The following is a 13201-nucleotide window of genomic DNA, read 5'->3' as shown; positions in this document are numbered from 1 at the left end:
CAGAAGTTTTCAAAGATGGAAAGCTTGAAAAAAAAACCAGCCCCAGTTTCTTTATGGCTGCTTTACCAAATAGCTTTGCCTTTTGTAATGCAAGCATAGAGATGCAACCTGCCTACCTGCCTAACGAATATTAAGTAATGTTGTTCTGTCAGTACAGTGGAGAAGTGTGGCTCAATGGTTAGAGCGGCAGACCCTGATGCAGAGGTCTGGCGGGGACCAGGGTTCAATTCCCCGCATTGGCGGGTCTTGGGCTCAAAATTCCACGGACCTGATAATTCTCGCCTCAGTGCCTATTCCAATCATGGAGTCCCACTCTGCAACTCTGGGCAATAGCTTGCTTAATCTCCACAACGGCCCCCACAACGCTGAGGATGCCTGGCCTCCACCTTGGGGGTGCCCAGGAGTGGACGCCTCACAGGGAAATCAGGATGGGTTCCACAGTGGTATTCGTACAAGCGCCTTGAGACCCTTGCGGGTGAGTAGTGCGCTATACAAGTATCAATTTACAATTAGTACAGTGGGGCCCCACATTCACTCCCAGGCCAATGAATATCGGTAAGAAATGGGAGACTCAGTGGCCCCCTCATCACATTCTGCAGGTAGGGCACCTTATTTTACATCACGCCACTATCATTGAATATTTGTATGCAATTATTTACAATTGTTTCCTTTTATGAAGCCAAATTCTTGTATGATGTCGATTTTAAACTGACAATCCAGCTACATAACTGCAAATCTGTTCCTAACAGAAAACGTGGCCCTTTCTGTTCCCTTTTCGACAGGACCTCGTGGGAGACAATTTTCAGTAAAAGCACAGAAATGGCAAGCCCTCTGCAGCTCCAGTGCTGCCAGCGACTGGTGAAGCTTTGCAAAGACTGCCTCCTGCTGGTTTATAAATATGCAATGGATGCCAGGGGATCGGTGACTGGAGTAAACCCTGATTGGGATGACACAAGGTAGACACCTCTCTAATCTCTGAGATTTGTTCGTAAACAAGTATTTTAATGGTGCCCTGTAGAAACTGCAGGGCTTCAAAGACACTGTTCAATGTGGATTCGCTTCAGGCTGCGTTGATGCACTGCAGCTGCACCCCATTCTGCTAGAAATTACAAATGTAATAATATTTTTATCAGCTATCATCCTTAAGTCCCTCTCGTCATGACTTTGGCTTTCCCTTTATTATGTGGCTTACCTTTTCACAGGATTTCCCCAGTACCTTTCTTTCAGCTCAGCACGACATGTTCATGTAACGGTGCACAAAGGGTTCAGTGGCCCTAATGGTCCCAATGCCCTAATGCAAAATAGGAAAATGAGCCGCCCCTTCCCCTGTTTCAGTACTAAGGAGCAAGTATATTCGGGGTGCAATAGGCTCATCCGTGGGCACCAGTGCCACTGCACCTGCTGCACTAATTGTTGCTGTGTCCGTGTTTGTGCATGAAGGAGTTGTACTCAGCACACTACGTTAATCCCACAGTGAACATGTTGCAAACGTATTTAAAAAAAAAGTTTTATTGCAGATTTAAATATAAAAAACACAAGAGGACAGTACCATTAAAAGATACCAAAGATGATGTTCAGAAAGACAGAAAAAAAGAGGAAGGGGAGGGCTTCTTTAAATTCATCATACAAACGAGCCCCAGCCCATTCATTGTAGGATTATACAAAACGAGCATACCAAGAGTGCCTACAGTGCATAAGTGAGAGAAGAAAACATCTTCCATACCTATTCTCATCGGTATGCCTGTTGGAAGGCGGTGACCCCAGGGGTCAAGAAGACTCTCCTAACCTCCTGGAACCTCCTCTCCCACAATTACTGCAGAGTCTTATCGAGGGGGGAGTCCCCACCGGGGAGGATTGATCGTACACACTGTCGACACACCACACTTATGAACGGACACTACACCGTGATTCTTTATCAAGAAAGACTTTATCAAGATTAAAAGTAAGGAGCAATACACAGCGATCGAGGGAACGTGAAAGTTTTGTAACGAGGGATCGGGGAAGCGGGACAGTCTTAGGAGGCCAGCTGGCACGCCACGCACCCTGCGCACAGTTCTCAATCCTCGAACTGGGGGGTACGGGGGCTGGCGATGGGACTTGCTGTCCTACTCACTTCGGGTTCAAGATGATCGTGAGGGTAGCGTCGATGGTCCAGCCGGACCAGAGAGTTCGACAAGCCGCGACGAGGTCAGCAGGGCTTGGGCAGGAGTACTCCGTCGTACTCGTAAGTAGATGGAGCCGCGTCAGCGTCAGCAGGGCTCCGATGTTCAGGTCTTGTGCTTCGAGAGGGAGCCGCGACAGCATCAGCAGGGCTCCGATGGTTCCGTTCCATAGGTTCTAGGGTGAGCCGCGACGACGTCAGCAGGGCTCGGTGGGTCAGAGTCTGTTCTCCTCAAAGTCAGCCGCGATCAGATCAGCAGGGCTTTCTTGTCCAAGATACAACTGCCGATTAGGTGGAAGGCCGGCTGTCTTATAGTCGTCGAGCTCTTTGATGTCCGGACCCTCATAGGCAGGAGGCCGGAGGTCCGAGGGCCAGGCGCCTGATCGTCTGGGCGGTTGGTTCTTTGATACTTTGGACCATGCGCCCATGGAATCCCAGACGCCCATCAGGGCCTGGAGCCAGCTCACTAGGAGGCCCAAGGTGCCATTGAAACCAGCCCCCAGGGATAGTTCAGAGGTGTGAGGGAAACCAGTTCCTCGGAAGGGGGCCGGGGGTGTGATGGAAGTCTTGGTTTCGGGTACTTGGCGAGTCGTTCACCCCCCCGGGCGGATCTGGGCGTGCCGGACGCGCAGGCTTGGCTGCAGCCAGGAGAGGCCAGGGCTGCCAAAAGGAAAGAAGGCGGCCGGCCGGCCGGGGTGGCCAAACATGGAGTCTGATGGTCACGTGCACGGGTGCAGGCACGCGGTCTGGGGATCGTCTCAGGTCCAGTGTAGGAGTGTCATGTACAGTTGTGGGTGGACGGGAATCAGTTCCACCCGTAGATCTGGGGCTGCGGAGATCAGCGAGGACCACGCCACGAGGCCGGGTCCAACAATGCCCCATCCCTACCCATGAGCCAGTAGGCCTTAGACCGCCCTTATAGTAAAGTGTGTACACGTGGCTCTTTTTATCATCTGATGTTATTACAGATTACATCCTATAAGTGCGTCATACCAGCTAAACTACACATTCCGGTGTAGAAGAAAATACTGTAAAAAACAAAAAGTAACGTGCCAGCCGTTCAATAAGAGGTAACCCTAATTACTTTCCCGGGTAGTCCTGGATCCCCATCAAAAGCCAATTGACCTCAATCATAACTACGAAAAAAAACTTCGAAAAAAGTGCATCTAAGTAACTCACTTTATTAGCCAACATTATTCCAGACTCTGATGCATCAAACCGAGAAAAGGAAATTCATTGGTAGGCTTAAACGGTCTGGTGATGCCATTCAGCCAAAGGTAGGGTCCTAAGACTGGCTGTGGCCTCATTCTAAAAGAGGCGCCCAAACCAGTTTCCCCTTCATGCTAGCCTTATTGACTGTTCATGAGTACAGAGATATTTCTAGACTATACATTGCTAGTAGGCACTGAAGGAAGGTTTAATCTGACTGCATGGTTGCCCTACTTTTTCCCTGGTGGTTTGATGGTTTTTGACTTAGTTTGGCTGGGATCCTGCTATTCAGGTCCCTAGCCTACCTGCTTTCTCTTTTAAAATAATTCCATGTACTTTAAGTACACTCCAGATTGGATAGTGGGGTACCCCTATCAGTCCCTAGTATATGGTACACTATGTACCCATGACATAGGTACCCCAGAGGCCTACCAGGGACTGCAGCATGTATTATGCCACCCCTGGGCAGCCTTCCAAAATTACACAACAGGTCTGTAGTAAAGCTTAAACTCTGGGATTGCTCAGTCCACTCTTTCTCTAGACAGAGTTAAATATTTAAGAGCCCTACTTCTTTTGACATATGCCCAAATGAATCCTACCATAACATTAATGGCTTTGAACCAGTGGCCCTTGACCTCCAGTGGGATAGCCCAAAAAAGATATACCATCTTAGCTAAAAATACCATCTTCACAACATTACTGTGGATAACTTTAAAGAGATGCAGGTTATCCATCCTGTGTAAATCCCTTCATTCTTGGTCGATGACAGAGGCCTGATTAGTTTCTACTATCTGACCCACCTCTGCCACCATAATGACCCCAGATACATTGCTTTCTCAACTACACGATTATCCCTGAGCTGTGGGTACCTGTTGTGGAATGTTTGGGTTTTATTATGATTTTGCAGATACCAGAGAACCTCCCAAAGGCTTGAGACTCCTTCTGAATTTCTCTAAATGCAGTTCCAGGGTAGAGCATGACTATAGCGATGTCATCTGCATAGGCGAGAACTTTAGCGTTCTAACCATGAAATCACATAATTGCTACAGAGGGGTTAATTTTGAGCCTCCAAATTAGGGTATTGATGTAAAGTGCTAATAGCAGGGACACCTGTCTGATACCCCACTGAATTTGAATGTCCCCTGATTGGCACCCCCATGAGCTGAAGTCTAGCAGTAGTCCTCACTGCATTGATATACCTGGACCCGATTGAAACTGTCCCATGAGTGTCCATTAGTGCATGTCACCATCAAGATCATTAGGATTTGTGTTGGAGGTTTCAGAGGCTTTGGTAAAAGAAAGATTTCTCCCTGGGGAGTCCACCAAATCTTTCAATTTTCCAGTGCCCTCTACCCAGAGACATGGGTCTATTTATGCAGGAGCAATTATTACAGGGCTTAGGAGAGCCATTACACCATCACTGCTCAATTTGCCTGTATTCTTTTTGATCTCTGAAGACATTTCAGGGTTATTAGTGAGCGTAGATACGGTGTTTGGAAAAATAGGCCTACTCTACCCTTTCCCAGAGTTGCTATCCACCTTAGCAGCTTAGCAGTCTGATCTCTTCTATCAGACTAAACAGAATTCATACCTGTAGTTAATGGATTTAGGGAGTACCTCTCCATCAAATACTCCACAGTGACATGCATGGCTGCTGGTGAATCTTCCTGCTGCGGTCCCTCAGATACCCAATCCGAGAACCTCTGCATATTTTCATCCCAATTGGAAAAACGCAACAAAGGGGCGCCTTCCAAAACGATCCAGCCAAGATCCGTCCGAGGTGAGCCCTCACAGGAATCTGTGTCGCCTACTATAGTTTATCTTCCAGCAGCTAAGACCTGCTATGCCTCATAGTGAGTGCCTGAGGGCATAGGGGCAAACAAACTCTGCGATGGACAGTTGTTGAATGGTTAACCTCTGCTTCCCCCATTGCTGGTCCGCTATATTACAGACTTTCCTGAGTGCAGCCACTTGAGGGAAATATCCAAGTCCTTGCTGGCGTTTGCCTCAATTTTTTTGCCCCTGTGCCACTCTGGTCTATTTTCGGGCTGGGCTGCCGCTACATCTGTCCGTTCCCTGACCCGTCTCAAGCCGTTAGGTAGCATACTCCGCCCGTTGAAATGCTGAATGTTGCCCATTGTGCAGTCCCAGACACAAACACGGCAGTAAGAAGCAGGACCTGGACCTCCATCCCCCGGGTGTTATGTTTAGGTGAGTGTTGTTTTAAGAGAGGGCCAAGTCTCCACTGTGGGTAGCATGCATCCCTGTGCACCTAACTGGCTTTCAATGCCCTCTTCTTCCGTCTTGAATAGCAATCAGCTAGAGCTAGGAGGGAGCTGTAAGCAAGGCGTGTTACGCCATCCTGCCTCCGTCCGGCCTTTTATCCTTCCCATGTTTAAAACTTCAGTGTATTACCGATAAAAGAAACAAGCAATGGCAAAGCTAAAAAGTCTTGGCAATGACACCTATAGGCTTTAACAATGTTTTTTATTTATTTAGGTTTAAATACCTGCCTTAAATGTGTGTGCATTTGCGGTGGTCATCTTTTGGAGTGGGTTTTATAACTTTTCTAAATGAATACAAAGATGGCCACTGCAGATGCATGTGCATCCATTTTAGCTGTTTTTGAAGGTATTTGTAAATTTCAATAAATGCTGTTCAATGATGGCTACTATGGAAATGCACACATCTACAGTGGCCATCTTTTAATTCACTATTCTTTATTTAAATAAATCCTGTTCAAGGGTGGCTAAAGTGGATGTGCACGCACCCAGTGCTGCCATTTTTTAATTGGATTTGCTAAAATACTATAAAACCATTTATACACACATAGAGGCGTCCATCCTGTAATGGTGAAAACATTTTTTAAATAGCTGCCTGTCAATAATGTAGTGGACGAAATAGGGCTGAAAAAAACAAGAAGGTTGAGGGGCAAGAGGATGCTGGGTGAGAAAAGATGAGAAAGAGAGGGGGGGGTGCAAGGAAAGAAAGGAGAGACTATAGTTCGTTCCTCCCTTTCACTGCAAACCAACTTCAGATGTCAGCAATGGGAGTATATATTTTCCAATCAGAGCTCTGTGAAACTAAAATGTGCCTGGGTGGGAGTAAAGTCATTGAGCCAGGAACAGGGAAGTGAGAAATACAGTGAACCATCCAGTCATGAGCAATGGGTTAGTACTGAGGACGTTTGCACAAAGCCCACTATATTCAATGTATTGGAAACAATATATGCGTAAGACAGAGATGTAGTTGAAACATAAAAAAGGACAAGCCTAAGTTTTATTATTGATGTGGGTAAAGTAGATATATACACAGGGTCACCTGACATGAAGACAGGACTGCATGCGAGCAGGTTGAGCAAGTTTACAGGCGATCCAGGTGTCAGCTGTGAATTCACACAACAGCTCACACTCATCCTGAGAAAGCTGGAGTCGTCCTGTGGCAGTATCAACACCAATGCTCTTCAGTTCATTACAGCTCATTTCATGGACATGGGTTTCCACCCCATTCTTTCCTTTATGTGTGTTCTGCTCACAACAAGTCAGAGTGAGATGAAGGCCAGTCTCCATAGTGACTCAGGAATTCAACTGTCCCTTGAGGGATAAAGGAGTGATGTCACGAAATCTCAGGCTCTGCCTTAATGACTCCCAATGACCTAAGGAATTCCCTTTTTGGCTCCAATATCCACAATCCTAAGGCCTATTTAGTTATATAAAGCTATAGGAGTACCTCCACCTTGCGATGCTGAAAGAAAAAACATTCAAAACAACATTTGAATTTTTCTCTTTCCAATCTTCACTTATTTATTAATTTGTTTTCTTATATTTATTACATATATTTTTTTACTTATGTATACATTCATTTCTTTTCTTTCTTTATTTATTATAGTGTGAGTGGGTGAGAAATGCCGACCACCAAAGAAGACTGTTCTACCTGCTGACCCCTTATAAGACCCTGTGGCCTCACCCCTCCCACTCCTGACGTTTTGAGGCAATACACATAGGTGGAGCCCATTGTACTCACAGTAACCCTCTTGAAACACACTGCCTATCCAAGGTAGCAGGGGAGTAACAATAAGGTGCTGTCCCCTCTATGTTGCCTTGCAGGTGACATGGCCAGCTGCATAGCAATGCTGCCCCCACCCCTTGGTGGATGTCAGGACAGAGGAAATCTTACAATACCATGCACACAACACACCAAATGACACTGATAACTCTTTTGTGGATGAAATAGTGTCTTACATTCATTGATTACATAGGTTGGGTTAGCTTATGAACTATGCAGGTATCAGCAGTGAGTTCACCAAAGAGCTGACACCCTGTTCTGAGAAAACTGGAGCTGTCTTGTTGGTGGTATCAAGACCAATGCTCTTCAATTCTTTACAACCCATTTACTTAACATGGCTTTCCACCCCTTTCTTTCTTCTGTGATTCATTCTGCTGAAAAGTTCTTTAGGAATAAAGGAGTGCGTTCACCTCATCCCAAGCCCCACAGTAATGACTCCCAGTGACCTGTGGAATTCCGTTTTTTGCTCCGAGATCTACTTTCTGGAGGCATTTGTAGTTGTATGAAGCTTTGGGAATGCCCCGTTACTCCTCATGATACTTTCCTTTCTAGATAAATTCAGACCCTCCTAGGCTTCCTGGATATAGAGCTGGAAACTGTCCAGCCCAACTTCGGAAAAATGCACCCAATCTTATGCAAGAGCTCTCACTCAAATTTCTATTGAGGAAACGGTGTACACTGAAACTCAAACAGATTACTCCGCATATTATCTCTGCATATTGAGGTTAGTTCTTGCAAACAGTTTGATAGCAGCTGTCAACCTAGCCAAACACTCTCCTTACGCAGGATGACGACGTTTATGACCAAAGTGAGTCACAATAACACACCAGAGCTGGTGACATCTCTCTGTAGGATAAAGTAGGTTGCTTTTAAGTATGTCTGGTTTATCCAAAGTCCTCAAAAACTATTGTAAAGCTTCAGTAGTTCAACAAGGGGTATCACTTATTTTCCATCAGATCAGAGGATGTGCTCTAAACCCTCATGTTTTGAAAAACTGGTCTCACTCTAATTTATACCTAGACCAAACAAACGGTCTGCTCATCTCCACAACCTAATCTTGCCCATAGTAACATCGACATCAGTTTCATAAACAGATATAGCAAATACAATACAATTCCAGTACCGCAAGGCTGTACCCAATTGCCTCCAACGTTTGCAGTTTGACAGAAAACTTATAAAATGATAATGTTACTGTGTACTTCCTCCCAATTTGCTGTCACAGAACACGGTAGATGATAATTTCAGGTAGAGATGCTGGAACAATGTTCAGAGTGGGGGTGCTATTATTACCTTCTTATATGCTGCATTCAAGCATAAAAAAATGTGTCGCAAATGTGCCACGCCCATTCAGCAGGACTGGTATGTACCCTGTGGTGCATTTTGGAGCTCTTGTGTGGAAGTGCACTGTCAATTACAGAGTGAAACTTTTCTGCTTAAAAAGGCCAATAGATGTGCATAGACATGCAGCTGTACTAATAAAACGATACAGAGCACAAATAATGAGTGGGAATCTGGTTTCAGCTAATATTTATCATTTTCACATCATCAAGAAAAGTGATTTTTTTCTGATCATATTAAAATCTTTCTTTCTATCACACTTCAGAATTACAAAAATGTGCTTCATTTGTGCTTTCCTGATAGCTGATATATCTTGAAATATGTGTGTAGTTTACTTAATGTTATCTACATTTTGATGTGTGTTAAAGAAATGACATCCTACAGCCTTTACTTTCACACTCCCTGTACCCCAACAAGATTTCCACCCAGGTCCCTTTTACAAGATTTCTTCGCTTTTCAGTCCGAAAAGGAAAACTAAATACCAGTTTCCTTGTTGGAAGAATGTGTAACAATATGTCAGAAGATATACCCTGACATTTGACCTTTGTCTTTGAATGTCCAGCAAATGTGAAAAGAAGAACACACAAGGCAATGGCATCTTTATTGCTCATTCACCTTCTGAACTCCAGCAGGGTTATTTTGAGGGTGCTGCAGCACCCTTGGCACCCCTACTCCCAGTGCCTTTGACTCCAGGCATTCATTACTATTGCTGCTACAACACAAAAACCCAGCAGTACTGCCATCACGTAAACATAAAATTGCAGTATTACTAATATTTCCCGATTCCTAACAGAGGATGCAATGATAGCCCTGCTATGGGATCCAGGTTTGAACAATACAACACTAGTTCCTAAATTCCTTGTAATCCACTGCAACTAACTTGCAGAAAATACTTTGGGAATTCAAACTTGCAGTCAATCCCTTGGTGACACTGTGATTGTTGACAGAAACTAAATACAATTCCAGACGATTCCTGCAACCATATGTTATGGCCATAATCGTTTGTGAAGTTCAATACGAACATGTAAGAGGATCCTATACCCTCTTTTGTATATCTCTGCAACAAACCCACCATACCATAATCCTTGAATTCATTGTCCCGATGTGTACATTCGGTTTAATTTGCTACACTACTCTAGGTACGTTACTGAACCCCCTAATAGTGAATGGGAATTAAATATCATCCAGCAAAATGCGCATAATCTGATCCCCACCAGAGGATGGAATGGCAACTCATCTTTAAGGCTTAGGTTTAAGAATTCCATGTATAACAGGTTAAATCTGAACTCTCTTGTAATTTGCACACCCGCAGCTTTGAGGAGTCTGGGATTGTCCAATAGATGCTCGCAAATTGTGCATGCAATTTCTAGGGTGCAAGAGTGTCGAAAGGACACCCTGTTGCACCCCTGAAATTGATCTGTACAGGCATGTTGCGCACACACATACCCCAAGGGCATGTGTGTGTGTGTAACCTATGACTTTGTTGCGCTCGCAAAAATGGTTGATGCATGTACCTGTTACTCTCTAAAAGTAAAAGTGCTAAAAAAGCACAGTTCTTTCTTTTTGTCGTAATTGTGTGTGAATATTCTTTGAATATTCAAAGTTGGTTTCCATAGTAGAGGTTTAGTAGGTAGTGTACAAAGGCATGTAAAATGCAGTAATGAGTACTGCAAGAGGACTACTTCATATACACCTAAATGCCGTTTTGATCAGGTTCCATCTAATGACTCCCACGAATGCACACTATTCACACACTGAAATATATTAGTGAGTAATATATGAGGAAGTTATTTTAGTGTGTTATATGGGGGTATATAGGACACCCATAAATCAAATTAAAACCTTCACCACCGGTAAACACGGTAGGGGCCAGTGGAGGGAGTACCGTGGGGTGGTTGGGTGGGGTGGGGGAGGTGCAGGGTGGGGGTAGTAAACTCTGGCTCACGGCCAACCGGAATGATGTATGTAAATAAATAAATAAAACAAATTTCATTGTGCGCGCTGAAACGCCCTCCACGGGCCGCTACTGACGTCGGCTTAGCACCTTTAAATGTGTTTGTAGAAACTCTGGATAATTAAAATGTCCACTAACAGGATCCAATTTCTCCTCTGTCCTGGCAAGAGACGACTTCGGGTTGCCAGGCCTGGTAGAAATGTTTTAAAAGTAGATGCATGCTGGTATTGTACCATTTTAAGGGGGGAAGACCCTCTGTTGTTGTTTGTGCAGCATTCCTGTTGAAGGTGTTGATGTCTCTTTGATGTGTCGCCTCTTTAATAATTACTACTGTGGAATGGTTACTCAAGAGGTATACGTTTTGTAGTCATCTCATCTTGCTTTCAGTTTTCTTCAACTTCTTTGCCTTTCTTCTCCTGATTACTCTCCACTATGGTGTACATTATAAGGTAATTTTTCAGCTCTGTATGTATATTTTCTCAAAGGCACCTCCATCAACATGTTTCTGTCTTCTCATTACTATTTGTTAGTTCAGCAGAGGGCAATATGTATGTATGTGTCTTGTAAAGCGCACTGCTGCCCTGAGGCATCGTGGTGCTGTAGACCGCTGGGGAACCCGTCCTGGCTATCCCTGTGAGATGGTCCCTAATGGGTTTCTCCAAGCTGAAACCAGGCATCCCCGGTGAATGTGGGGGGCCATTGAAAAGATGAGGCAAGCTAATGCCCAGAGTTGCCGAGTGTGATCCCTGGTTAGAGTAGGCACCGAGGCGAGAATTATCGAGTCCGCTGACCCTGGTCCACAACCCTGCCGCGTCGGGAATTGAACTCTGGTCCCGGGCCGTTCTCTGCTTCGGGATCTGCCGCCTCTAACCAGTGAGCCACACCACTCCATAATAGGCATGATTTTTCTTCCAATTCTTTGTTCCAGTTTGTTTCCTTCGTAATCTCATTGTCACGTACAATGGAAGCTATAAGCTGACAAAAATAATGTTGATTTGAAATTGAGAGTACCGTTTGGTGATATATTTACTGAACTTGTTCTCACCATTCAATTGTCCAAATTTTCCTCCAAACTTAGTCTACTACACTGTCTTTAAGAAGTGGTATATTTTGCAAGTCCAAAATATTGACTCCATCTCCGATATTGTGTTTGCCCGTTTTAGCTTCCAGCAGGACAGTTAGAATTAGCTGAGACAATTCAAGAGAGTGTTTCCCAAAATTATGAGTCTTTGGTGAGATTGTGGGGTTACATGACTGTCCAGTGCCAAAATCGTAAACTGTGGTGGAAGGTATTTACTACATTTGACCTTTTCCTAATATATATATATATATGAGCGTGGGAATGTTTTCAGAAGCCCCCGGCCAATCAAGTGTTAGTGGGCCCAGATTGTGACTGGTTACTACTGGTGTCTTGCGCTGAACCAGTCATCTGTACACAAAACTGAGCAACAAGTACGTTCTTTTACCACCTGCTTCTTAGTGAAGTGTGTGTGAGAAGTTCAAGGCTTGCTAAAGTAAGTGGTGTGGAGTTAGAGACATTCCCCCAGATGCATCAACAAACCAATTTGCGATTCCTTAATAGCGAAAAATACCGAGTCGCTATTAAGGAATTGCAAAATGGAAGGCATCAAGGAATCACAAAAAAAAGCGGTTTCTTAGAATTCCTTAATTGCGACTCGCAAATTGCGAGTCGTAATTAAGGAATACCTCCCCGTTCATTCCTATTGGCCTAGAGGCCCCTAGGAATGAATGGGAAGACAATCTCAATTTGCGAATCGCAATTAGAGATTCGCAAATTGAGATTGCGATTTCAAGGGTGCACCCCGGAAATTGATATGTGCACATATGTTGCGCACCATGGAACTTTGAAAAATGTGCTTTAGTGCATTTTTCAAAGTTTTTGCAAATTACCACAAAGTTGTACTTCATGGTAATTTGCGTGCCCTACTAGCGAAATCGCTATTTTCAACACTTTCATGCATTGCATTTAAGGAATCCCAAATTGAGATTCCTTAAATGCAAATAATCACAATTTAGCGATTTATAAAATTGCGATTTTTGCATTTGGGATGATGCATCCCAAATGCAAAAATACCGCTCGCAAAGGGCCAGATTCTCAGAATCTGGCCTTTTACGAGCGGATTTTTGTTTGATGAATCTGGCCCTTAGAACTGAACAAACAGCGAATAACAGTTTGGTTTATTGAAATACTTTATTGGTATTCTACATAGAATTAGACTTACTTTACGCAACAGACAAAGGCAACTCTTTTTTTTTATTAGCCTGGTACTAATGGGAATAGAACACAAGGGGATTACAGGCACAATCTATGAATGTCAAATGTCTTGATGTATATCTCTGCAAGGGGGATTTTTAGTGATGTTACAGAGGAGAACCGATCTTGCCATTTCAGCGGCGTTCGATACCGTCAGCCATGCGTTGTTTCTGGAAAGACTGAGTGATTTTGGCATCAA

General features: G+C 44.3%; 1 protein-coding gene across 1 annotated transcript in view; it reads left to right on the top strand.

Annotated features, from left to right (window-relative positions):
• Positions 1-13201, top strand: part of TTLL7 (tubulin tyrosine ligase like 7) — a 1104754-nt gene that overhangs the window by 1074867 nt on the left and 16686 nt on the right. Inside the window, exon 22 of the mRNA XM_086936338.1 lies at positions 783-956. Coding sequence (XP_086792464.1) covers positions 783-956 — 174 coding nt within the window. The remainder of the gene's footprint in view (positions 1-782; positions 957-13201) is intronic.

The sequence above is a fragment of the Lissotriton vulgaris genome, chromosome 1_1, assembly GCF_964263255.1.
Source record: "Lissotriton vulgaris chromosome 1_1, aLisVul1.2, whole genome shotgun sequence".
NCBI lineage: Eukaryota > Metazoa > Chordata > Amphibia > Caudata > Salamandridae > Lissotriton > Lissotriton vulgaris.
Note: the sequence above shows the minus strand (reverse complement) of the source record. Positions and strands in the feature narration are given on the sequence as shown.